General features: G+C 40.6%; 1 protein-coding gene and 1 pseudogene across 2 annotated transcripts; both read left to right on the top strand.

The window, feature by feature from the left end:
- The first annotated feature begins 1,235 nt into the window (after window positions 1-1,235).
- Window positions 1,236-14,748, top strand: LOC116046490 (myosin heavy chain, fast skeletal muscle-like). 2 transcript variants are annotated; one of them, XM_031294834.2, is made up of 41 exons: window positions 1,236-1,318; window positions 1,450-1,483; window positions 1,842-2,063; window positions 2,139-2,282; window positions 2,381-2,537; window positions 2,624-2,651; window positions 2,740-2,836; window positions 2,944-3,036; window positions 3,126-3,189; window positions 3,271-3,369; window positions 3,454-3,557; window positions 3,682-3,820; window positions 3,925-4,043; window positions 5,301-5,450; window positions 5,553-5,723; window positions 5,814-6,114; window positions 6,209-6,276; window positions 6,399-6,486; window positions 6,607-6,724; window positions 6,811-6,934; window positions 7,270-7,406; window positions 7,490-7,745; window positions 7,832-8,074; window positions 8,158-8,334; window positions 8,418-8,563; window positions 8,657-8,747; window positions 8,847-9,236; window positions 9,347-9,473; window positions 9,563-9,681; window positions 9,768-9,964; window positions 10,449-10,632; window positions 11,186-11,351; window positions 11,488-11,612; window positions 11,724-12,032; window positions 12,126-12,329; window positions 13,306-13,431; window positions 13,608-13,778; window positions 13,876-13,980; window positions 14,068-14,163; window positions 14,285-14,416; window positions 14,646-14,748. In XM_031294834.2, exons 3-41 carry the CDS (start codon window positions 1,857-1,859, stop codon window positions 14,664-14,666), a joined length of 5,793 nt encoding a protein of 1,930 aa, XP_031150694.1. In that variant the 5' UTR covers window positions 1,236-1,318; window positions 1,450-1,483; window positions 1,842-1,856; the 3' UTR covers window positions 14,667-14,748. The 2 variants fall into 2 exon arrangements, with proteins under 2 accessions (XP_031150694.1, XP_031150693.1); XM_031294833.2 differs by lacking the exons at window positions 13,608-13,778; window positions 13,876-13,980; window positions 14,068-14,163; window positions 14,285-14,416; window positions 14,646-14,748 and adding an exon at window positions 13,511-13,533 and having other exon boundaries at window positions 13,306-13,480.
- A 1,839-nt stretch (window positions 14,749-16,587) lies between these two features.
- Window positions 16,588-17,145, top strand: LOC116046507 (annotated as a pseudogene).
- The last annotated feature ends 8,278 nt before the right edge of the window (window positions 17,146-25,423 follow it).

The raw sequence follows: 25,423 nt of genomic DNA, 5'->3' as shown, positions 1-25,423 counted from the left end.
AGTAAATTGGTCTACATGTTCGGCAAAATTGCTATACATGCTGAAACACTGAACATTTATGTTACTTAGATAGTAGATATTACAAAACATTTGGCAGTTATAGAAGAGCTTGGAATGATAAAGAGCTTAGACCAAATCATCTCTCACACACTCTCTCAGTCTATACAGAATAAAATGGACCCATACCAGTTTGCATAGAAACAACAGCGCAGCACTAATACTGTCTGTTGCTACCCTCATGCATCTTGTCTCAAAACATCTGGATGCATCGAAAATAAAATCATATGCCAGAGTACTTTTCATAGACTTCTCCTCTGCATTCAACATGATACAGCCTGACATACTGCTCCCTAAAATGCATCAGATGGAGATAGACCCAAATCTGATCCATTGGTACTGCTCCTTTCTCATCAACAGGCAACAGCTGCACATAGACAGTGCATTGTCCTGGACACACCAAGTGGATTTCAACTGCAATAATGTACAACGGAGGATTTACTTTTTAAGGAGACTTAGGTCATATGGAGCCAGTAAGGAAATTCTCTATCTATTCTTCTGCTCCACCATTGAAAGTGTCCTGCAGTATGGAGGCTCAGTCTGGGACAGTGGCCTCTCAGACCAACTAAAAGGTGGTGGGTCACTCTGTGGAAAATTCCTTCCTCAAGAGCTGCACTTAGCGTACCCACAGACTGGCGGGGAAAATCTCCATGGACCCTTCTCATGTTTTACATTACGAATACCAACTTCTGCCAAAAAAGGAGCGCAAGGAGGTGATCAAACCCCCCCCCCCCCACACACACACACACACACACACACACTTGGGATTGCGCCGCACCCCCCCTACCCCACCCCACTCAACACGCACTGTGATTATACACCCCCCCCCCATTTTGTGTGACCTCTTAAGTGTGAAACACAGTTAACAGTTATATATAACTGTGTTCATAACAATGCTTTATAAATTATGCATTATGTATTTCCTAATACTTAATTGATGCTTCATAGTGTGTAGTTATTATAATGTGCTACCTATAATAAAGTGTTACCAAACAGACTTATACAACTTGTACTTTAAAAATAGCGTACAGTAAACTTTTATTGACGTAATGTGTAAGCAAAAACCAAGACATGGCCAACGAAATGAAACCTGAAACATGAGATGATAAATTCTCTCTTTATAAATCTGTCTCACCACATTTGGTATGAATACCACATGGTATAGATTTAACTTTTGCTGTGCCATCAAAACCGAGTTTAATATAAAGGCTACTGGTGGACACAGAGTGTGACACTAAAGATCTGGGAGTTCCTGCTTGAGGTAAAACTTTTTTCTTAAGCTTAAGGCCATTTTATTAATATTATTTAAGAAATAAGTTATGCAAATAGAAACATTTGTTGACTGAATCTTGTTTTTACACATACTCTAACAACAAAAACTGTTTTGAACAGGATTGGGGAATACTGTTGACAGAGAGGAGGTCAGGTAAGGAAACTTTTAAGTGTTACATTTTTTCTTTAAAAGCGTAATACATTGGGCGCCAGGGTAGCTCACCTGGCACAGCGCGCACCCACATATAGAGGCTCAGTCTTGGACAAACATATTTCTCATTCGTTGAATTTCTGCAGTTATTCATCCAAGCATTTGTACTAAACGTAACAATATGTTAGCATTTATTCTCAGTAACAACTAAGTCTGAAAAGGATTGAATCACTTTGAAGTCAAAGCCCACCTGTAACGATACCATGACATGGTTTCAGTTTGGATATGTTCAGCAGAATTTTAAGTTTGACCGCTGTTGGACTTAGTCTAAGATGACAGATCCTTTGTAATTATCTAACAGACATCAGCCGCCACCATGAGTACGGACTCGGAGATGGCCATTTATGGCAAAGCTGCCATTTACCTTCGTAAGCCAGAAAGGGAGAGAATTGAGGCTCAAAGTGCACCATTTGATGCCAAGAGTGCCTGCTACGTGGCCGATGTCAAGGAGCTGTACTTGAAGGCAAAAATCCTCAAGAAAGATGGTGACAAAGTCACCGTCGAAGTCCTGACCACTAAGGAGGTTGGTATCATGAAGTCAGACTCAACCGGCAATTCAATATGATTAGTTCTCATTGTGACAAATGTCTTATTCCAGGAGAGGACAGTTAAAGAAGCTGACGTCTATCCAATGAACCCTCCCAAGTATGACAAGATTGAGGACATGGCCATGATGACCCATCTCAATGAAGCCTCTGTGCTGTATAACCTCAAAGAGCGTTATGCAGCATGGATGATCTACGTAAGACAATCTGCCTAATGAGAAAAGAGAACTATTGCAAATTGCTAAACTTGTAGGAAACATAGAGGTAACTGTTGAATCTCTATGATCACTTTCAGACCTACTCTGGGTTGTTCTGTGCCACTGTGAACCCCTACAAGTGGCTCCCAGTGTACGATGCTGAATGTGTAGCCGCCTATAGAGGCAAGAAGCGTATGGAGGCTCCACCCCACATCTTCTCTGTCTCTGACAACGCTTTTCAGTTCATGCTTACTGGTAAGTCCTTACCAGAACAATTTATCAGTATATGAGGTTTCTGTTACAGTGAAACACAGTAAATTATTTTGTTTTTTATTTAACAGATAGGGAGAACCAGTCTGTCTTGATCACGTGAGTTTGTTACATTTACATTTGTAGACTTTGTTAAACATAGTTAAATATCTTGATCAAATTCTTAAAAGTCTATGTCTATACCTAGTGGAGAATCTGGTGCTGGAAAGACTGTGAACACCAAGCGTGTCATCCAGTACTTTGCAACAATTGCAGTTGGTGGAGTGAAGAGGGACGCATCAAAGGTATGTTACTGTATGATGAGTACAATTCAGGATTCTTCTGTATGAAATATTTTTCCAGGGTAGAAAAATAGTAATTTTCTAATAGCAATTCTAAACCTGGATTATAGGGGTCACTGGAGGATCAGATTATTGCAGCCAATCCCCTGCTGGAGGCCTATGGTAACGCCAAAACTGTGAGGAATGACAACTCTTCTCGTTTTGTAAGTATGGAACAATTTCCACATATGAGAGAGGTCTTGTTACAGATTGCCAATGTGGAGGGACATTACAAATCCTTTGTTCCAAACAGGGTAAATTCATCAGAATCCATTTCGGCGCAACTGGCAAACTGGCTAGTGCTGATATTGAGACATGTAAGTAATAATACTCATAGTACATACAAACGACTGGAATTGAGAATTGGCCAGGCTGTAATTTATTAACAATATTTGTAGATCTGCTGGAGAAGTCCAGAGTGACATTCCAGCTTCCTGATGAAAGAGGTTATCACATCTTCTATCAGATGATGACCGCACACATACCTGAGCTGATTGGTAAGAAGAGTGAGAGCACATTGTTTTACCTGTTTTCATATGAAACAAATGTTCTGACGTTTTCACCCTTTTTTTCATCTCCAGATATGGCACTCATCACCACCAACCCCTACGACTTCCCCATGTGTAGCATGGGTCAGATCACTGTGGCCAGCATTGACGACAAAGTTGAGCTGGAAGCCACTGATGTGAGTGATCTCCACTTCATAGTATTTAAAATATGTTTGCATTAAATGCAACATAAAAATTCCCATTGCGCTTTTCTAAAACGAAAACAAAATTATGTTTTGTGTGGACCTCTTTTGAACCCAGAACGCCATTGATATCCTGGGCTTCAGTAATGAAGAGAAGATGAGCATCTACAAGATGACTGGTGCTGTGCTCCACCATGGTAACATGAAGTTCAAGCAGAAGCAGCGTGAGGAGCAGGCTGAGCCTGATGGCACAGAGGGTGAGTATTTAATGTCAGCTCAGAGTGTATCGCTTGGGAAAAAGAGAAATAAATCCCACTGGTGTCTGTTTACATCATGATGGAAATCTCTGACCTATTTTCAGAGGCTGACAAGGTTGCTTACTTGCTGGGTCTGAACTCCGCTGACATGCTCAAGGCTCTGTGCTATCCCAGAGTGAAGGTCGGAAATGAGTATGTCACCAAGGGACAGACTGTACCTCAGGTAAACATGAATTATCAATATCCGACTATTTAAAAACAGATTAGTTATGTTAGTTCTACTAAAATAATGTAGCATGTTTTTTTTTTGTTTTTTTTTTAATAAAATACAATGGTAGTGTTCAATATACCAAATTGATACTTTGGAAGACTTATACACATTGACACATTACACATTACACATACTAAATGCATAATGTAGAATAAGTCTAGGAAAATTTTAGATTTTCTTTAAATGTTTTTTATATGACAATTGAGGTGGACGTTCAAACCATGTCTGTTTGGAACAGGCCGATTGCTTGGCCTGTGGTGTTGGTGCTTGCAGCTTTCTTGAGAACTGCACATACAATCAACGCAATGCTCACACTGTGCTTCCTTGGGTCCTGAGCAATACACGTGCCATGACATAGTTGCGTCACATACCCAAGCCGCGGCCACTCACAGTCAGAACCACATTAGAAATACAGTGGTTCAAGGGGGAAAACATTAAGAGAAAACTCATTAGGCAAGTTAGGCAACTGCCTGGGGGCCAAACGTAAAAGGGCCCCAGACAGCTGTAGATGTATTTTGATTCATGATGTAAAATATAGAATGTTACAATTCTAACTCATTGTACCCAGAAATAACTTACAAATCACAAAAAAATATGCAACTTACTTCCACTTCAGAGGGAAACATTGTACTGCTACATTTATCTGCTGCCAGGAGGAAGAGAGGCTTTGTCAGGTCAGGTATCGCAATAACGTTATCTTCTGTCTTTTGCTTTGAAGTGGTGAATTTACCGCTCACAATAATTTAAATACGATACAGTGTCTGGTTTTGGTTTGATATCTATTGTCGGCTAGAAATGTTGTTAGCAACATGTATGCTATTTTTTTGAGTTTCCTCTTAGCAAAGTTCTCACTATGGGAGTTAATAAAAGTGTGAGGGCTGTCTTTGCTCATCCTGGTTCAGACTACGGAGCCGTGTTTTTGTTGAATTACCCTCGGCTACAGTAGTTTGCACGCATTAGCTCAGAGGGCTAACTTGGCTTCCTTACTTTGTTAGATCTCTTCTTTTTATACATAGAAGAGTCTGTTTTTATCCGTACGTGCTGCGTGTTATGTAATTTCCGCATTTGGGTCACCACATTCAACCGGACTGACTCAGAGATTCCTGCCTTTATTAGAGAGATTAGAAGAAATTCAAAATGCCAGTAATCCATGATTTTACAAAAAGGCTTGACTGACCTTAATCAAATCACATCCTTGTTTTTATTCAGGTGATGAACTCCGTGACTGCCCTGGCCAAGGCTATCTATGAGAGGATGTTCTTGTGGATGGTCATTCGTATTAACCAGATGTTGGACACTAAACAAGCAAGACAGTTCTACATTGGTGTCCTGGATATTGCTGGTTTTGAAATCTTTGACGTAAGCTTCATTTCAAACAACTCAGAAGCTGGTGAATTTTTCATGATAGAATCATTCTTATTGCCCTGCGAGAGATCATATTGATTATTTGTCCCCTCACAGTTCAACACCTTGGAACAGCTGTGCATCAACTTCACCAATGAGAAACTGCAACAGTTTTTCAACCACACCATGTTTGTCCTGGAGCAAGAGGAGTACAAGAAGGAGGGTATTATCTGGGAGTTCATTGACTTTGGCATGGACTTGGCTGCCTGCATTGAGCTCATTGAAAAGGTAATCAATTAATTTGGTGATTATATATAATTGTTTTTAATTTGACTTAATGTATCACTTAATGACACACTTCTTACCACTTTTTTCAAGCCCATGGGCATCTTCTCCATCCTTGAAGAGGAGTGCATGTTCCCCAAGGCCACAGACACATCCTTCAAGAACAAGCTGTATGACCAGCATCTTGGAAAAACTAAAGCATTTGAGAAGCCTAAGCCCGCCAAAGGCAAGGCTGAAGCCCACTTCTCCCTGGTGCACTACGCTGGTACCGTGGACTACAATATTATTGGCTGGCTGGACAAGAACAAGGATCCACTGAATGACTCCGTCGTTCAGCTGTACATGAAATCCTCAGTGAAAGTGCTGGCCATCTGCTTCCCTCCTGTTGTTGAGGGTATGATAGTAACTACAGTAAAATGAAACATTTTTTAAGGTTATAATGTATATTTGTTCATGTAAATTGTATGTCTACTTTAAATTATCAACAGAAACTGGTGGCAAGAAGGGAGGCAAGAAGAAGGGTGGTTCTATGCAGACCGTGTCTTCACAGTTTAGGGTAAGGTAAACCTATAGTGTATATATATATATATATATATATATATATATATATATATCAGTTTATGTTCAAACTCACAATTGTTACATGTCATGATAAGACTCACCATCTTGGATCTACAGGAGAACTTGGGGAAGCTGATGACTAACTTGAGGAGCACCCATCCTCACTTTGTGCGCTGCCTGATTCCCAATGAGTCAAAGACTCCAGGTATATAGAGAACATAATCTCAAGAGATTATTTGAGGAGTGGTTTTGTTTGTTAATATGGTTTACTTAATTTTGTGCTACCATTTCTTCAAAGAATTAATTAAGAAATGTATTTTTACAGGTCTGATGGAGAACTTCCTGGTCATCCACCAGCTCAGGTGTAACGGTGTGCTGGAGGGTATCAGAATCTGCAGAAAAGGTTTCCCCAGCAGAATCCTCTACGCTGACTTCAAGCAGAGGTATCAATGGATATTTTAAGAGAATTTTGATACAGATTATTAAAAGAAAATGCTCACACTGACCATTGACTCTTATAAAACTCAAGGTACAAGGTGCTGAATGCCAGTGTCATCCCCGAGGGCCAGTTCATTGACAACAAGAAGGCTTCAGAGAAGCTGCTTGGGTCAATTGACGTTAATCACGATGAGTACAAATTCGGGCACACCAAGGTAAACACCTGGCTTTCCTTATTTAACTGACGAATAATGACCGAGGAGGTTAGGTTGTTCAGTCCAGTGTGTCTGCATGTTTTTCTGTTAATTATATAGCAGAATATGTCAAAAGTTCTTACGTGATTGTAGAGTTTGATGCCAAGGAACAAGTAATGTATTGTTAGTATAGAGGCAGAGAAGCCTGCAAGTGACCATTTATAAAACACCTTTGACTTAAAACCCCTGAACCATGTGGGGAAGGTGAAAATCTTTTTAGTTTTTGTTTTACAGGGTGTGAAGTATTCACTATCTGAGTTCATTCTAAATTCATTTTTTATTTTGTGTTTGATCAGGTGTTCTTCAAGGCCGGTCTGCTGGGTGTCCTTGAGGAGATGAGAGATGAAAAACTGGCAACTCTGGTCACCATGACTCAGGCTTTGTGCCGTGGTTATGTCATGAGAAAGGAGTTTGTGAAGATGACGGAGAGGAGGCATGTTGAAAACAGCTCATTCTGAATGATGGTACAAAAAATCAATAACAATAGTGTCCATAACAGCTACTTCTTGTCCTCAGGGAAGCCATATATTCCATCCAGTACAACATCCGCTCATTCATGAATGTCAAACACTGGCCATGGATGAAGGTGTACTACAAGATCAAGCCTCTGCTGAAGAGTGCTGAAACTGAGAAGGAGCTGGCAAATATGAAGGAGAACTATGAGAAGATGCAAACTGACTTGGCTGCTGCCCTGGCCAAGAAGAAGGAACTGGAGGAGAAGATGGTGTCCCTTCTGCAGGAGAAGAATGATCTGCAGCTGCAAGTAGCATCTGTAAGTACACATCGACAGACAGTTCTGTTTTTTCATATACAAATTTATGTCCTTACATCAACATCTGTTTTCATATCTTTAACTAGGAATCAGAGAATCTGAATGATGCTGAGGAGAGATGTGAGGGACTTATCAAGAGTAAGATTCAGATGGAGGCCAAACTCAAAGAGACAACTGAGAGACTGGAGGATGAAGAGGAAATCAATGCTGAGCTCACTGCCAAGAAGAGAAAGCTGGAGGATGAATGCTCTGAGCTCAAGAAGGATATTGATGACCTGGAGCTTACCTTGGCCAAAGTGGAAAAAGAGAAACATGCCACAGAGAACAAGGTTCGTCAATAATAATCTGTCTATCAGATCAAGTAAGATTATAATGATGACAGTTTAAAGACAAGATCTTTCTTCACACTTAGGTTAAGAACCTGACCGAGGAGATGGCCTCTCAGGATGAGAGCATTGCTAAGTTGACCAAGGAAAAGAAAGCCCTTCAGGAGGCTCATCAGCAGACTCTTGATGACCTGCAGGCAGAAGAAGACAAAGTCAACACTCTGACCAAGGCCAAGACCAAGCTTGAGCAGCAAGTGGATGATGTAAGTTTACAAAGTCTCTTGGATTGGCAAAGCAGGATTCTTCTTCTTGAATGTGATGGTTAAAAACTCATCTTATTTCTTAGCTTGAGGGTTCTCTGGAGCAAGAGAAGAAGCTCCGTATGGACCTTGAGAGAGCCAAGAGAAAGCTCGAGGGTGATCTGAAACTGGCCCAGGAATCCATCATGGATCTGGAGAATGACAAGCAGCAGTCTGATGAGAAGATCAAAAAGTAACTAAGTGTTTCAATTTGTACAACCATTCTTTTAAAAAGAAATATGATCAACTGAATGAACTCTATGTATGTCATCTAAACTTCTCACAGGAAGGACTTTGAAATCAGTCAGCTCCTTAGCAAGATTGAAGATGAGCAGTCACTGGGTGCTCAGCTTCAGAAGAAGATCAAGGAGCTCCAGGTGACATATCACGTTACACAAAACATTTCTGCAAACGTTTCCAATTTTAGGCATTAAAAGTGAAAGTTGACTGAAAGACATCACATCTATATTCAACAGGCTCGTATTGAGGAACTGGAGGAGGAGATTGAGGCTGAGCGTGCTGCTCGTGCCAAGGTTGAGAAGCAGAGAGCTGACCTCTCCAGGGAACTTGAGGAGATCAGTGAGAGGCTGGAGGAGGCCGGTGGTGCCACTGCTGCTCAGATTGAGATGAACAAGAAGCGTGAAGCCGAGTTCCAGAAGCTCCGTCGTGATCTTGAGGAGTCCACTCTGCAGCATGAAGCCACTGCTGCTGCTCTTCGCAAGAAGCAGGCTGACAGCGTTGCTGAGCTGGGAGAGCAGATCGACAACCTCCAGCGTGTAAAGCAGAAGCTTGAGAAAGAAAAGAGTGAATACAAGATGGAGATTGATGACCTCTCCAGCAACATGGAGAATGTTGCTAAAGCAAAGGTACACAGTGCATTACATGCTATTTTATTAACTAAATAAGTATAGTGAATAATGTAATTAATATTATAAATGAAATCTGATCAGTGATTTCATCTCTATTTACTCATTAGGGAAATCTTGAAAAGATGTGCCGTACTCTAGAGGACCAACTCGGCGAACTGAAGACCAAGAATGATGAAAATGTCCGTCAAATCAATGACACAAGTGCACAGAGAGCACGTCTCCTGACAGAAAATGGTATCTACAAGCTATCAGTTAATGATCTGTTGTGTATGTTTTTGAACAAAGTGACACAAACTAATGTATCATGACATCTTTCACACAAGGTGAGTTCAGCCGTCAAGTTGAAGAGAAAGAAGCTCTTGTCTCCCAGCTGACCAGAGGCAAACAGGCATTCACACAGCAGATTGAGGAGCTGAAAAGACAGATTGAAGAGGAGGTTAAGGTAAGAAACTGTTAAGTAAGTGTGTATTGGTATTATTAGTTTGGGATTCTGGAATTTTGTAAATTCAATCATATGTCTTAAAACAGGCCAAGAATGCTCTTGCCCATGGACTGCAATCAGCCCGCCATGACTGTGATCTGCTGAGGGAGCAGTTTGAGGAGGAGCAAGAGGCCAAGGCTGAGCTGCAGCGTGGAATGTCCAAGGCCAACAGTGAGGTGGCTCAGTGGAGAACTAAGTATGAAACTGATGCTATCCAGCGCACTGAGGAGCTTGAGGAATCCAAGTGAGTAACATTCAAACAATTCAATGGCGGCATTTTAATTTGGAGCAAACATTTTACAACTCTGTTTTCATATGATCATTCAGATCCATAAAAACATGCTATTACCATAATAGCCCAAATAATAAGCTAATTAGAAATTTACCCCATTTACCAACACCTGTTATTTTGAAAAATACTCACTATGCTAAGTGCATTATGCTTTTCAACAAATCACAATGACACCAGTGTTATGCCAGTAGGCTAAATTCAAAAAGAATACATGCTGTAGTAAAGACACAAATGTCTAGTACTTAAATGTAATATGAGATGCACCTTCCAAGATGCAATTTCCAGAAAAGTTATGATCGGGCCGAGACAGTGTCATATATGGATTTGCTAACTGTTACATAATGTGGTAAGAACCCAAGTTGCAGATTCCTATTACTAAGGCTTCAGGTAGCATAACTGTTTTTAGTTGGAAACAAATCTTACCTTTTTCAAACAGGAAAAAGCTGGCTCAGCGTCTTCAGGAGGCTGAGGAGCAGATTGAGGCAGTGAATTCCAAGTGCGCCTCTCTTGAGAAAACCAAACAGAGGCTCCAGGGTGAGGTGGAGGACCTCATGATTGATGTGGAGAGAGCCAATGGGCTGGCTGCCAACCTGGACAAGAAGCAGAGGAACTTTGACAAGGTAGCATTGTTTACTCTGTGTGGCCAAGCCACACAAACAATAGCCTCGCATTGCCAGACCTTCCTCTACAGCGCTGCAAAGGAAGGTCTGGCTAGTCCACACAGCATTCCGGGATGGGAGAGAAACGTGCTCTGGTTTATTGGCATTTCTTTAAACCAATCACAATCGTCTTGGGTGGCCCTAATGACGGTTCCTCTGCAAAATAGCCTCGGGAAGGAACTTGTTTTGGTGGAACGTGTACATTCAAAAGTCGTTTTTATTGTGCAACTCAGATTGGACAGATAGTCTAGCTAGCTGTCTGGATTTAACCTGCAGAGATCTGAGGAGCAGTTAACCATAGTCCTCAAAAATCCACCGGAGTTTAAAATGCTAACACAAAGAAAGGGGAAAGTGTGGGACATCCGGCCTAAAATGAGGGACATCTGGCGGAATTTCCGGCGGCACCTGAACAATCCCGGAAGAGGAACGTCATCGATGCAGACTAAACAAACAATGAAATATGTATGTATTTGTCTTCATGTTGTTAAATAACCAACTTAACTGTGTTATTCAGGTGTTGGCAGAGTGGAAACAGAAGTTCGAGGAGGGTCAGGCAGAGCTCGAGGGAGCACAGAAGGAGACTCGTTCTCTCAGCACTGAGCTGTTCAAGATGAAGAACTCTTATGAGGAATCTCTGGATCAGCTGGAGACCATGAAGCGTGAAAACAAGAACCTTCAACGTGAGTTCTACATGTAGTAGTTACACTGTATTCAACACATGTATTTCTTAGACTGTATTCAACACATGTTAGAATAAAGTGTTTATATTTTATGTTTTAAGGCTTAACAATATAAAACACATGTATCTCTCTGCAGAGGAGATCTCAGATCTGACTGAACAGATTGGTGAGACCGGCAAGAGCATCCATGAGCTGGAGAAGTCCAAGAAGCAGGTGGAGACCGAGAAGGCTGAGATCCAGACAGCACTTGAAGAGGCTGAGGTACATTTTCTTCTGGGGACATCTTCTGAAAAAAAAATCTAAATCATGGACAAATACACTTTAAAAAGGTTTGAAGGCAGAAATTAATATTTTATTCTTTGATATCATCAGGGAACTCTGGAACATGAGGAGTCTAAGATCCTGCGTGTCCAGCTGGAGCTCAACCAGATTAAGGGTGAGGTGGACAGGAAGCTGGCAGAGAAAGATGAGGAGATGGAGCAGATCAAGAGGAACAGCCAGAGGGTGATTGACTCCATGCAGAGCAATCTGGATTCTGAGGTCAGGAGCAGGAATGATGCCCTGAGAATCAAGAAGAAGATGGAGGGAGACCTGAATGAGATGGAGATTCAGCTGAGCCACGCCAATCGCCAGGCTGCTGAGTCCCAGAAGCAGTTGAGGAATGTGCAGGCGCAGCTGAAGGTATTGTTAGACAAAGAGTTGTTGCACAAACTATAATCAGTGAAGGTACATTTTGGCATTCATGTGAATACTTTCCTGATATTTTTTTCACAGGATGCACAACTGCACCTTGATGATGCTGTCAGAGCCCAGGAGGAGTTCAAGGAACAAGCTGCTATGGTGGATCGCAGGAACGGTCTGATGGTAGCTGAAATCGAGGAACTTAGAGCTGCTCTGGAACAGACGGAGAGAAGTCGCAAAGTCGCTGAGCAGGAGCTGGTGGACGCCAGTGAACGTGTTGGACTTCTGCACTCTCAGGTGAACAAGCCCAATTTTTTCTTCAATAATTCAAAAAATCACATTTTTAAAAGGGAACTATTATATAGCATTTTCAGGTTCATATTTGTATTTTGTGTTCGTACTAGGACATGTTTACATGCTTTCATGTTCAAAAAACCCTTCCTCAAACTGCCCATTGCTGCTGCACCTGTATTCACTATGGGTGTATAAAGAGAACGTATTCACCCTCTGTCTAAGACACTTTGTAGGAGTGCCTGTCTCTTTAAGCCCCCCTCAAAAAAAATAAAATCAAAAATAAAGGCTTCTAAACCAAATACTACTGCTGTTAGCATGTAGCTACTATAGTTAGCAGTGGACATTAATCGCACTAGCAGCACTTTCTACAGTCAAAAATCACAGATAAAGGCTTTTAAACCAAATACTAACAGGAAATGTTTCAGGAGTAATGTGACCTGGGGAGAATTTAACAACATTGGCAGCCAAGGTTACAGCTTTTACTGCCGTTAGCATGTAGCTACATGGGACAATGTTAACACCACAGTAGCTTAAAGCAACACTGTAACTTTTCCCTCTTCGGTCCCCCTACAGGTTGTCTCATTGGAACTACACCTCAATGAAACAACCTGTAGGGGGACCGAAGAGGCAAAAGTTACATAGTGTTGCTTTAAAAAAAAACAAAAACATTCACAGTAGTTCCTGCCTGGAGCAGACGACCAATCCCAGTCCAATAGAAGGTCAGCTAAGTGTTTTGTGACACTTAGCCAGAGAGTAGAAAAAAGTGTTGAAACCGGAGCGTTCAGAACAGTTGGCTGAACGTTTTAGCTCACGGGGATTTCTCTGAAATACGTTTACCTCATTATTTGAATGAAATCCGACATTATAACATTGCAGATATGACAGAAAATACGGAAAAGCATAACGTGTACACTTTAAATAGCACGGGAAAATCAAGCATGTGATGACTAAAGTGCCTAAATCTTGTTTTGCCTTTTAGAACACAAGCCTTCTGAACTCCAAGAAGAAGCTTGAGTCTGACCTGGTCCAGGTCCAGAGTGAAGTGGATGACACTGTTCAGGAAGCAAGGAATGCAGAGGAGAAGGCCAAGAAGGCCATCACTGACGTGGGTTTGCGTTTTAATTGTTCTCACTTTTACTCCAGTGTGTTTTTTCAAGACACATTGACAGCACCATTATGTAATTATCTTTAAATAACAGCTTCAAAATCATGTTTATGCTACACTGATTAACAATGGGGAGACTGGGGCCACTAAATAACATGTTATGCTGTCTCCTCTAGGCTGCTATGATGGCTGAGGAGCTGAAGAAGGAGCAGGATACCAGCTCCCACCTGGAGAGGATGAAGAAGAACCTGGAGGTCACTGTTAAGGACCTGCAGCACCGCCTGGATGAGGCTGAGAACCTGGCCATGAAGGGAGGCAAGAAGCAGCTCCAGAAACTTGAGTCCAGGGTAAGAAAAAAAGAAAGATTTTGCAGAGCTCAACTTATAATAAAAAAAAAGAAAAAAAAAAGAAGATGTATACTTATTTCATTATTGTTCATTGAAGGTACGTGAACTAGAGGCAGAGGTTGATGCTGAGCAGAGACGCGGAGCAGATGCTATTAAGGGTGTCCGCAAATATGAGAGGAGGGTGAAGGAGCTCACCTATCAGGTACAGTCACTTTGATAGTTAACATGCAAATCAACTTAACATATACAAAAAATATATTATTTTTTACTATTAAATAAACTTTAACAGACTGAGGAGGACAAGAAAAACGTTGCCAGGCTGCAGGATCTAGTTGACAAGTTGCAGCTCAAAGTCAAGGCCTACAAGAGGCAGGCTGAGGAGGCGGTAAGGACAAAATATACATTTTCAACACTGAAAGCTTGATACTGTGGCAGATTTATTGCACACAAAGTAGACCTTTGGTGTTTTAGGAGATTTAAAAATGTCAATCTCTATGGTTTTTCAGGAGGAGCAGGCCAACACTCATCTGTCCAAGTGCAGGAAGGTGCAGCATGAGCTGGAGGAGGCTGAGGAGCGCGCTGACATCGCAGAGTCCCAGGTCAACAAGTTGAGAGCGAAGAGCCGTGACTCTGGCAAGGTAAATATATACACATCAGCTTTATGAAAATGTAATCAAATGAAATTCCTCCTACTGTAATTTATGTCTCACAATATTTTAGTCATGACCATGATTCCCTTTAAGCCTCGTATAATTAACAATGGACAAAACTTTCACATAGTGAGAGTATATCATAGTGAGTGATCATAGAGTATGATGTGTACAACAAGTAATACTAGTAGTATTAATTGTTTAATTTTTTTTCCAGGGAAAAGACGCAGCTGAGTAAAGAACTTCAGCTGATGGGCTGTTTCTAATCATATAATATGATGTGAAATATACCACAATAAAATTGCGATTTTGTTTTTAAATGGCATTGTCTGTGATTTATTTTATTTATTTTTTTAAATCTGTGTCCTCTCAGAGATAGGAAATGTGAGCTAAACAAAATTTTACAATCTTTATTGCAATGGCTGACTACAACATGAAGTACGCTGCATAGTTTTTTTATAGGATGGGGCTGTTTTAATGTCAACAATAAACAAAAATACAGTATACCTGAGGTAACCATCTGTAATATTTGAGGTCTGTGATATGGAAAAAAAACTAGTACGTGTGCCCCCAATCTGCATGTATCGGCATTCAAAATAAATTTTCACTTTGAAGCTTTCTTTGAAGGCCAACAGTTTTGTATTTAAGAGTTCAATGTACCCTGGCATTCCAGTGAGTGCTCAGTTTTGGACTTGATTAAAATGCATCCAACTGTAGAATGTGACTAGTGCAGGAATCTTCAACAGGGGGTCCGGGACCCTTAGGGGGTCCTCAGAGGCAATGCAGGGGGGACACCAAATTATTGTCCATTTTTAAACGTTCTGTCATAAAAATAAAAAATTCTGAACATGAATTCAACATATAATTATAAAATATAAATCCCCACTGCTTACCAGCCTATAGGTAACCAAAGTAGCCATCCACTGATACAGTTCATCCTAAAGATTCACTGTATCACATGTATGTTTTAAAATTAAAACATGATTTATAAAAACCATGCCAGCAATTATAAGGCTATTTTAAAAGTTTAGTATTCTATGTACTAAAAATGTATTAAGGCTTTAGGACGCCCTACCTTGTAGGCCCAGTTTAATATGCAACTTCATTTTATACAATATATGTAGAACGGGGGTCCCTTCTCCATCTCTCTTTCAGTTAGTGGGTCCTTGGCTTAAAAAACGTTGAAGACCCCTGGACTAGTGGAAACCATACACAGTATATATAATGGACCAACAGATCCCGTTGCTCTGGACGGAGACCAGTGAAGGCCATTAGAAGCACTTTTCCAGTGATGGCTGAGCGTTACTGAGCAGCCTCCAACTGAGAGAGACGACATAAATGTGCCGTGAGCAACGTGTCTGAAAGTTGTAAGTCTTCTGGTAGCTATGCCAAGAGAAAGACGGAGAAGCGTAGGTATATGTAAGGAGATAACATAGGCACAGGCTAATTATTGCTAACTAAAATGCTAGTTAACATTAGTAATTACACTTAAACAGCTAATGTGAGATGAAACTGCCTGCGCACTTCTCCTATACTATACAGTAATTCCTCTACTATGCAACAGTAAGTCGCGTGGTTATGACACAATCGTTAGCCTATTTTTACAACGTCTACTACGGAGCCATAACGTGAGGTACAAGGTAATGAAGCCTTTTATACATTGTCGTGTTTCTTTAGAAATAAACAATGGACAAATAGAGTCTTTAAACGCTTCAGATGTAAAGTTATTCACTGTCAAAGTGGCGCCAAAATGAATGGCAGTCAATGGAATGCTAACGGGAGGTGATGGCTTGGTAGCATCAAAATGGCGCCATGGGAGGTTCGCGGTCCGAGGAGAAGCTTACCCCCTTGGGTGGAAACAGTGTCAGAAAAAAAAAAGAGGAGCCTAGAATGAGGACTAACTGAAATGGTTTCCAGTATTTTTGTTGTTTCTAATTGTTTCATCTTCATTCTTTCAATTAATTGTTTTTCACACCTCTGTTATTCTTCCTCCTTTAACCACGCATGTTTTATAACCTCGTAGCTACCAGTAAAGGAGCGGTTACTTGTTTAGCGCGTGCTCTCAGTCCCGCTCAAGAGACAACCAGTCCTGTGTGAGCAACAGCACAGTGAGATTTGCATGAGTGGATATAAATTGACCGTTCTGTGGTCCAAGAGAACACATCCGAGTAAGGACAAACCTATTGCTGATCATGCCGGACCCCGTCGTCAAAGCGCCCAAGAAGGGCTCAAAGAAAGCCGTGTCCAAGAGCGTCAGCGAGACCGGTAAGAAGAAGCGAAAGACAAGGAAGGAGAGCTACGCCATTTACGTGTACAAAGTGCTGAAGCAGGTCCATCCCGACACCGGCTAAGGCTATGGGCATCATGAACTCCTTTGTGAGCGACATCTATGAGCGCATCGGTGGTGAGGCCTCTCGCCTGGCTCACTACAACGAGCGCTCCAACATCACTTCCAGGGAGATCCAGACCGCCCTCCGCCTGCTACCGCCCGGGGAGCTGGCCAAGCACGCCGTGTCTGAGGGCACCAAGGCCGTGACCAAGTACACCAGCTGCAAGTAAACTTGTTGCCAGACCAACAAAACAAAGGCAATTTTGAGAGCCACCCACTTTATCTAAAGACATGTTCCTGTTGTCCTTAAGTTGTATTGTTATTGACATCGTAGTAAAACTTTGATAAACATGTGTAAATCTATGGTAGGCTAGTCATATAGAACAAACTGCAATCCTTGTCAAAGTCTGGAGTTCCAGGGTCCTCTTTCCCAAATTACAATGTATTCCTTTGTTCTGCACGTTAGATGCTAATTGCATTTCATTTTCTCAGTACCTGTAGGCTACCTGTGTGCAATGGCAATACAGTTAAATCAAATCTTGACATAAGTTAAACCTATTTACCCCCTTTATTGATTGAATAGAGCAGTTACATCAGCACAAAGACAGCAATAGTACAAATAAATAGAGACCGTAAAAAATGTGATAAGATGTAGGCTACATACATGTATATCAAACTAAGATAAATAAAATAAAAGCTATAAATAGAAACAAAATCATATGGAGACAACATTGCAAGATAAAGTGACAGTGGTGATTAAGTAAGTCTATGTTAAGAGTACACAACACTGATTAAGTAATGGTACTTATAGATATAGTTCGTGTTTTACATTTTTCATATGATTTCAGCTTAATTGGTTTCCACACAAGTATGGTTTGGCTGCAGCAGCATTTCTGTATGACTGTATTTTTGTAATTACACAATTCATCCATATGGAAGCTATACTTCCAGGAGCAGTGTTGGGCAAGTTACTTCCAAAATGTAATACATTATAGATTACTAGTTACTGTCATTTGAGAGTAATTAGTTATATTACAATATTACTGTCTCTGAATTGTAATGCGTTACACTACTTTTGCATTACTTTTGAGTTACTTTCACCAAAATAACAGGGGAAGTTTGATTTGGCAGCTAGCTTGTGAATTTCACCACCGGATCAATAAAGTCTCCTCTTTATCCACTTTAATACATCATAGATTATTCATATTTTGTATAATTAATATAAATATGCAAAGTACTAAAGCTATACAAAATAGATAAGTAAAACGTATAATAGGCAAGTAGGAGAAAATTAAAATACTCAATTAAAAGTATGGCATTGTTGTAAAATGTTTGTTTATAGCACTTCAATAAGAAATTCATGTTGTTTAAGTTAAAACACTCTAAAGGAAATGTTCAATTATAGTGTGATTAAAACTCACTATTAACATTATTTACAGTACTTGATTTACAGCTGATTTGTGAAAAGGTAGCCTACACAACCTTATTTAACAGTAATTTAGTTTTACTGCGAACCGTCACAGGAAGTGCTTTTATTTTGAAGTAGGCTACATGGACGTTGTCTGTTGTGTAGCCTACTCTTGCTAGCTTACTGAGAAGCAACATGTCCGTCAGGCTCAAGTTGTTCACTTTCTTGTTTGTAAAACTGCAACATATTGAACAGTAAATGGTCACAGTAAAAGACAAGCGTTTTTGGTCGTCATTCGAAGCCATTCCACTACAGGCATAGTTACTCTCCACGGCTGATAAAAATGCAATGATATTTACGTGTAGCAAGCCTCAACATTAATTCCCGACATGTTTAGATCTGTCAGCCGCTGACGTACCGTCACCTGTTGGGACCAAGGGGGTAAGCTTCTCCTCGGACCGCGAACCTCCTATGGCGCCATTTTAATGCTACAAAGCGATCACCCCCGTTAGCATCCCATTGACTGCCATTCATTTTGACGTCACTTTGACAGAGAATAACTTTACATCTGAAGAGTTTAAAGACTCTATTTGTCCATTGTTTATTTCTAAAGAAACACGACAATGTATAAAAGGCTCCATTACCTTGTACCTCACGTTATGGCTCCGTAGCAGCCGTTTTTGTAAAAATAGGCTAACGATTGTGTCATAACCACGCGACTTACTGTCGCATAGTAGAGGAATTACCGTATAGTACAGGAGAAGCGCGCAGGCAGTTTCGTCTCACATTAGCTGTTTAAGTGTAATTACTAATGTTAACTATCATTTTAGTGATCAATAATTAGCCTGTGCCTATGTTATCTCCTTACATATACCTACGCTCTCCGTCTCTGCAAGATTGGGAATGATTGAGATATCTCTTGGCACAGCTACCAGAAGACTTCCAACTTTCAGACACGTTGCTCACGTCACATTTACGTCGTCTCTCTCAGTTGGAGGCTGCGCAGTAACGCTCAGCGCTCACCGGAAAAGTGCTTCTAACGGCCTTCACTGGTCTCCGTCCAGAGCAACGGGATCTGTTGGTCCATTCTTATATACAGTCTATGGTTGGGACATACACATAGACAGATAGAAAGCCACGCCACTTGTGTTTTCTCTTCACTAATAAAATACTATAAATGTGGGAGAAGTGCTGAAGGATAATAGTGATGGGAGCCGACAGTGGAATTGTGTATCTTTATATTGAAGTTATGTAGAGCTCTGATGCTTTCTGCATTTTGTTCGTGGAGCCCCAAACCTCACCTATTCAACGCAGTGGCCAGCACTGCTCAGCAGCTTTTCTCACTCATTTCTCTCCTAAAATGATTTCAAATGCATCAGAGTTCCATCAAAAGCAGTTTTCCAACTGGCCCACATGTTTGTTCAGGGACTCAGTATAAAAACAACAATCTGCTGTTGATCAGTTTGTAATAAACTGAAGTTTGTCTGGTAGCAGCAAACACACTAATGATGGCTGAGGCTTTATGGCGCACTTTAGCCAGACTTTATTAGAGCTGCTCGCTCTGTCTGTGAACATGTCCTCTGCTGAGCACTAGGCCTACTTTGACAGTTTTTCTCAATTGCTTTGGCACAATCATTGAATCACTACTATAACTTTGTCAAACTATATGACTGTTTATATGAACATTAGGTCAGTTGTTCACATGACTGTAGTCATTTAGAATTGCTTCGGCACAAGATGCACTGAGCAAGCCTTGCAGATCAAAATAGTTGGCATTAATTTGCTATTGAATCATATTACTCTCAAATGCAAATACACACGTGTAAATCCCTTCATGCTAAATAGAGCAATCAACAATCACAATAATCTGTCACACATAAACTATACAAAATATTCAGGTCTATGTGGTATTGTTGTAAAAGTTGTGAGATGGACTAGGCTAGATGGGGAACAAGTCATCTTCTTTACAATTTAGAGCAGCCAAACGTTGCCTGTCCACACAGTTTTTTTGATGGAGTTTATCCAACCATACTCCCCATTACTTGATCCCATTGAGTCTTGTTCCCATCGATTTTTTTCTGCATAGAGATGGACGGTATATGATCACCATCCTCACAACCAGTTGTCCTTACTTGGGGGGGGATGGGGGGGGCTGCGTCATGACAAACGTTTTTTCCCTTGTTGCATTGCAAGGGTGTGATGACGATGAAAGGTTGTTGCCTGAAAGAGAGGAGAGATTGGATGACATGAGGTTGATACATTTGCAGCATGTTTTCTTTTTTCTTGCACATATTTAACGTATGTATTGTAATTTTGCTGTTGTATATCTTTTTTTCTGTACAAGCTTTCTTTATGTATTAGCAGTTGGCATGTGTGTAAATTTGATGAGAAATACATGTTTTGTTGAAAGTAGTGTGTGCCATGAATGACATTAATACTATACAGTTGCATAAATATACAATGTTAGCCATTGGACAATATTACAGAGGGTAACCATCACACTTTCAGATACACATTCGGCATGATGTCTTTGCATTTTGACTAGAGCTGGGCAATATATCAATATTATATCATAATATTATGATATCGTCTTAGATTTTGGATATTGTAATATCGTAATATGGCTTAAGTGTTGTGTTTTCCTGTTTTTAAAGGCTGCGTTACAGTAAGGTTATGTCGTTTTCTGAACTTACCAGACTGTTGTAACTGTTCTATTATTTGCCTTTACCCCACTTAGTCATTACATCCACATCACTGATGATTATTTATCAAAAATCTTATTGTGTAAATATTTTGTGAAAGCACCGATAGTCAACACTACAATATCGTTGCGGTATCGATATCGAGGTATTTGGTCAAAAATATCGTGATATCTGATTTTCTCCATATCGCCCAGCCCTAATTTTGACTGTCTTGGTCTAAGCAATGATAAAGGAACCTTTTTGTTTTGATGACAATGATTTACTCATTGATGAATTGAAACATGAGTTCATTCTTTTGATTGAGTTATCACCTTAAGCAGGTCACAGTGGTGTGCTGAATGTACCACACTGTGTGAGGATTGTACTTAGAAGTTTGACAATTGTAAGTTTGTTTCAGTAAATGTACCAGATTGATTGAGAAAAACTGTAATATAAATAGTTAATAGTTCTACTATTAATGATCAAACACACTGACAAATACATGTCACCTGTCTGGGGAAGCACATGTGGTTTTAAATGTCAGTTACACTGCTTCATATCATGCCTAAGTATAAGAAATTATATATTCTTTATAATATTCTGTGCTGCTCTGCTGAGTTTGAAAGCTTGGACTGACTGAAATTTAGATATTCAATTGCGAAGTCTCAGAGTGACCCAGCAGTGACAGAGCTCAAATAAACTATAGATGGCATCTTTCTAACAGCTTAATGAAACCAGTTTGATCCAAAATGACAAACACTACAATTACAATTCTTAATGTCATTCTTATTATGGGCTATTATGCAACCACTCAAAATGATTCTGTTCCAAACACTGGATCGTATGTATGAGTGTGCAAACTTTAATGCACACCTCGACCCAGCGTCATATAGGCTAGTGTTTTGTATCACTGGGGGTATAGTGCAAATACTGCCTATAATAAATTAAATTAAAGGTCCTATGACTTGCTGCTTTTTGGATGCTTTTACATAGGCCTTAGTAGTCCCCTAATACTGTATCTGAAGTCTCTTTCCCGAAATTCAGCCATGGTGCAGAATTACAGCCACTATGAGCCAGTCCCACAATGAGCTTTCCTTAGGATGTGCCATTTCTGTGTCTGTAGCTTTAAATGCTATTGAGGAGGAGAGAGAGGGGGGGGGGGGGCAAGGTGGAGGGTGGGGGTGTGGCCTTGACCAATTGCCACTTTGCTTGTTTGCAAGCCATAATGTCTCTCTCTTTCTCATGGGCGGGCAAAGCCTCATGAGAAAGACCTCATAAGGAGGAGATTCCAGATCGGCCCATCTGAGCTTTCATTTTCTCAAAGGCAGAGCAGGATACCCAGGGCTCGGTTTACACCTATCACCATTTCTAGCCACTGGGGGACCATAGGCAGGCTGGGGGAACTCATATTAATGTTAAAAAACCTCATAAAGTGACATTTTCATGCCATGTGACCTTTAAATCAAAATCAAAATCAAAAACGACACAAGTGGATTTTAGGATGCACTGGTCTTTTAAATTTAAATTCTAAGTTTAAATTAGGGGTCTTTAATGTTTTTAAGGACAAGGACCTCCTAGCTAAAAAAGAGACGGAGCAGGAACCCCCACACATAGATTGTATAAAACTGAGTTGCATATTAAACTGGGCCTACAATAACATGTAGGGCAGCCTAACGCCTTTACACATACCAAACTAAGCTATTAAAAATGTTTGTTGACATATTCATATATTTATTTCATACATCGTTTTAATGTTAAACATATAGCCTACATGTGTCGCAGTGAATCCTTAAGATTAACTGTATCTGTGGATGGCTACCTTATCTATAGGCCTTCACAAATAGGCCGATTTATCTTTGCTAGTAATATGTTGGCTTCATATTAAGGACCCCTATTGAAGCTCTCTGGGTTACATTATTTCCCCTTGCTACACATGCATGTTATGTAACAGAAGATACATGTTTATAATATAAAATAGACCATAAATATATTAAATGTGTGGTAGCAGGAATGCAACCTGTATGTGTGCACAAACACCCTGGACAGCTCTCTCATCTGTTAGCCTACCTGTTCTCCAACAAACTAAGGGACAGTTCACACCAAAATCAAAAATAGCCTTCCTCTTAGTGCTATTTATCAGCCTATTTTTGCTGTGAGTTCAGAGTTGTAGATCGGCTGTAGAGATGCCTACTCTCCAATTTAATGGAACTATATGGCATTTGGCTTGTAATGCTCAAAGCGCCAAAAATATAGCCTACATTTGAATAACACACTGTTAAGTTGTTGTATTCTAATGAAGCCTAATTGGTATATGCTAATTGGTTTTGATGGCAACATTTTTTGATGATTTTAAAAGTAGGCTAATCTATAAAATACTTTGCTTTGTTCTGCCAACATTATGGAAGATTTCAGTAAAAATCAGTAGGCAGGCTGATGTGAACGTCATAATATCCTAAATAACAGTACATCCTTACTGCTGATGTGAAACACACAAGTTTGGAAAAAAAGCCATCAGTTGACAGCGGAACGAAAAGAGTTTTTACTTCCACCGTCGGACCTTAATCAGTGTGACACCCAGCGGAAGTAAACAACAGCAGCGCCCGTAGCGTTAGCTGCATGCTGCTGTTGAATGAGCTGGAAGACGTAGAGCAGAGTACAGCATTCTTTCAGCTGTAACTAATGCTGCGTTCCAGGCACAATTTTTAGTCCGTAAGTTACGACTCACGACTTGGTAGCGTTCCAGGCAAAGTCACCACAAACCCTTCTAGCTAGCGTTAGCATTAGCTAGCGGTACCTACCGTTGACGTTAGCTAGTGCTAGCTGATAATAGCGATTTCTAGTCGGCAACATACAGTGAGGAAAATAAGTATTTGAACACCCTGCTATTTTGCAAGTTCTCCCACTTAGAAATCATGGAAGGGTCTGAAATTGTCATCGTAGGTGCATGTCCACTGTGAGAGACATAATCTAAAAAAAAAAATCCAGAAATCACAATGTATGATTTTTTAACTATTTATTTGTATGATACAGCTGCAAATAAGTATTTGAACACCTGTCTATCAGCTAGAATTCTGACCCTCAAAGACCTGTTAGTCTGCCTTTAAAATGTCCACCTCCACTCCATTTATTATCCTAAATTAGATAAGACACCTGTCCACCCCATACAATCAGTAAGAATCCAACTACTAACATGGCCAAGACCAAAGAGCTGTCCAAAGACACTAGAGACAAAATTGTACATCTCCACAAGGCTGGAAAGGGCTACGGGGAAATTGCCAAGCAGCTTGGTGAAAAAAGGTCCACTGTTGGAGCAATCATTAGAAAATGGAAGAAGCTAAACATGACTGTCAATCTCCCTCGGACTGGGGCTCCATGCAAGATCTCACCTCGTGGGGTCTCAATGATCCTAAGAAAGGTGAGAAATCAGCCCAGAACTACACGGGAGGAGCTGGTCAATGACCTGAAAAGAGCTGGGACCACCGTTTCCAAGGTTACTGTTGGTAATACACTAAGACGTCATGGTTTGAAATCATGCATGGCACGGAAGGTTCCCCTGCTTAAACCAGCACATGTCAAGGCCCGTCTTAAGTTTGCCAATGACCATTTGGATGATCCAGAGGAGTCATGGGAGAAAGTCATGTGGTCAGATGAGACCAAAATAGAACTTTTTGGTCATAATTCCACTAACCGTGTTTGGAGGAAGAAGAATGATGAGTACCATTCCAAGAACACCATCCCTACTGTGAAGCATGGGGGTGGTAGCATCATGCTTTGGGGGTGTTTTTCTGCACATGGGACAGGGCGACTGCACTGTATTAAGGAGAGGATGACCGGGGCCATGTATTGCGAGATTTTGGGGAACAACCTCCTTCCCTCAGTTAGAGCATTGAAGATGGGTCGAGGCTGGGTCTTCCAACATGGCAATGACCCGAAGCACACAGCCAGGATAACCAAGGAGTGGCTCTGTAAGAAGCATATCAAGGTTCTGGCGTGGCCTAGCCAGTCTCCAGACCTAAACCCAATAGAGAATCTTTGGAGGGAGCTCAAACTCCGTGTTTCTCAGCGACAGCCCAGAAACCTGACTGATCTAGAGAAGATCTGTGTGGAGGAGTGGGCCAAAATCCCTCCTGCAGTGTGTGCAAACCTGGTGAAAAACTACAGGAAACGTTTGACCTCTGTAATTGCGAACAAAGGCTACTGTACCAAATATTAACATTGATTTTCTCAGGTGTTCAAATACTTATTTGCAGCTGTATCATACAAATAAATAGTTAAAAAATCATACATTGTGATTTCTGGATTTTTTTTTTTAGATTATGTCTCTCACAGTGGACATGCACCTACGATGACAATTTCAGACCCCTCCATGATTTCTAAGTGGGAGAACTTGCAAAATAGCAGGGTGTTCAAATACTTATTTTCCTCACTTTATGTTGGGCTTCATTTAATAAACATAACATGTAGTAGTACACAATCGTGTGTGTATTGTTTTGATTACAATGTGCGGAATTACTTTACGTTGCCTATTTATGTCTATTATTTCTATTTCTCACTATTAATCACAGGCGTCTGTACAG

This window comes from Sander lucioperca, chromosome 7 (assembly GCF_008315115.2).
Source record: "Sander lucioperca isolate FBNREF2018 chromosome 7, SLUC_FBN_1.2, whole genome shotgun sequence".
Taxonomy (NCBI): Eukaryota; Metazoa; Chordata; class Actinopteri; order Perciformes; family Percidae; genus Sander; species Sander lucioperca.
This window is presented reverse-complemented; position numbering and strand designations above follow the sequence as displayed.

Excerpts from the sequence above, each read along its gene's own strand:
- LOC116046490 (XM_031294834.2), top strand. The coding sequence starts at position 1,857 with ATGAGTACGGACTCGGAGATGGCCATTTATGGCAAAGCTGCCATTTAC. Across the intron at positions 2,652-2,739 it reads AACCAGTCTGTCTTGATCAC|TGGAGAATCTGGTGCTGGAA; the intron begins GTGAGTTTGTTA and ends GTCTATACCTAG. Across the intron at positions 9,965-10,448 it reads GAGGAGCTTGAGGAATCCAA|GAAAAAGCTGGCTCAGCGTC; the intron begins GTGAGTAACATT and ends TTTTTCAAACAG.